This window comes from Lottia gigantea (genome assembly GCF_000327385.1).
Source record: "Lottia gigantea unplaced genomic scaffold LOTGIsca_1, whole genome shotgun sequence".
In the NCBI taxonomy this organism is placed as follows: Eukaryota; Metazoa; Mollusca; class Gastropoda; family Lottiidae; genus Lottia; species Lottia gigantea.
The window spans coordinates 3,821,693-3,823,308 of NW_008706746.1; the positions used below are offsets into that span (position 1 = coordinate 3,821,693).

General features: G+C 30.6%; 1 protein-coding gene across 1 annotated transcript; it reads right to left on the reverse strand.

Annotated features, from left to right (window-relative positions):
• Positions 1-951: 951 nt before the first annotated feature.
• LOTGIDRAFT_102554 (hypothetical protein) lies at positions 952-1,221 on the reverse strand (the record flags this gene model as incomplete). The annotated part of the gene is made up of 1 exon (XM_009045591.1): positions 952-1,221. A coding segment is annotated over one exon (270 nt), but the record flags the coding sequence as incomplete, so codon positions are not given.
• Between the last annotated feature and the right edge of the window lie 395 nt (positions 1,222-1,616).

The following is a 1,616-nucleotide window of genomic DNA, read 5'->3' on the forward strand; positions in this document are numbered from 1 at the left end:
ACACTCATTGGAAATATGGAGCAAATTGTCTACCTTCATTTACCTTGCTCTTAAATTATTATCATTATAATTTATATGGTTATAATGAAACACTTGTTTTTAATTTCACCAGAACTGTTTGTCTAAACAGATTCAATGATACCAGAAGATACTGATACAGAAGAAATAAAAGATAACCCGAAATTTGCGCCTGATACGCTTTTGAAGCAACCATAAAAAAAGCCTACAACTTAAACCAAAATAAGTTTCTTATAGGAAAGAAACATTTAAACTGTACATAACTGAAAAATTCATATAGGAGTTGTAAAACCTATGATCTATCAATATTTCTGTAAAAGTCGCTGCAATTAGCCCAATGGCTCCATTAAAGAGCAAAGCAGTTTAGGACATAAAACTCCATGTCATATTATGATTTATATTATAATGTTTTTTATTGTCCTTCACTGATAAAATCTAGGACATAGACAATGTTTTATGAATGGAAAAGAGCATCAAATTGCCCAAATATTTGTTAAGGGTTTCTATATCGTGTCTTTTAACTAAAGACAACGTTGTTTTTAAATAACCTTATATGTTGATTTCAAATTTCATTGAATTTTAGAATTATTTTCATACAATTGGCAGTCTATAGGGTACAGTTATTGTTGATATGGTGTAACGAAAGTCGACTCGATTCAGTTTAGGTCGAAGTTGTGTAATAAAAAGTTTAAGTAAACGAATAAGAGTGACAAAGAGCCCTTGGAATTCCATAAGAAAAGATACTGCACTTGACTAATGGTTAACTTATATCTTATGATATAGTCTTGAACGGAACGAGAACAGATCTTCATCGTCAATCGAAAATGATAGATAGATATTGTCGTGAAGGTTAGGATAAATGCAACGAACAATCTTGTCCACTACAGCAAAATCAATTGCTCACCTTGTATTGCAAAAATGCTGATCGAATAACTAAAATTTGGTTATTTGGTTTATCATGCGCATTGTAGTTCTGGTATGATTTATCATGTGCATTGTAGTTCTGGTATGATTTATCATGTGCATTGTAGTTCTGGTATGATTTATCATGTGCATTGTAGTTCTGGTATGATTTATCATGTGCATTGTAGTTCTGGTATGATTTATCATGTGCATTGTAGTTCTGGTATGATTTATCATGTGCATTGTAGTTCTGGTATGATTTATCATGTGCATTGTAGTTCTGGTATGATTTATCGTGTGATACACACATTAAACATATAGCATGAAGAATGTAGTAGGATTGAAGTTTCAGACGAAATTTAATCTGTGGTATATGTTAATAATCAGAACAATAAATCCAAAGATTAACGCATTAATTCCGCTATAAATACAGTGAATTAAAGCCGACGTTAGATGGTATGTGACATTTTAACAGTTTTTCTCTTACCTATAATTACTAGTAATTTTACTATCTAATTACCAGAGACATTTTATAGTCACTCTAATCTTTAAACTGCTCATTTTCTACTTTATGCTGTCGACAATCTACATCTTGTCTAATAGAAATAAACCATTTAGACAAGCCTTTTAAGTGTATCGTTTTAATTTGTTTGAAATTTTTATTTTTCATTTGCAATTGAATTGCATATTTAGCA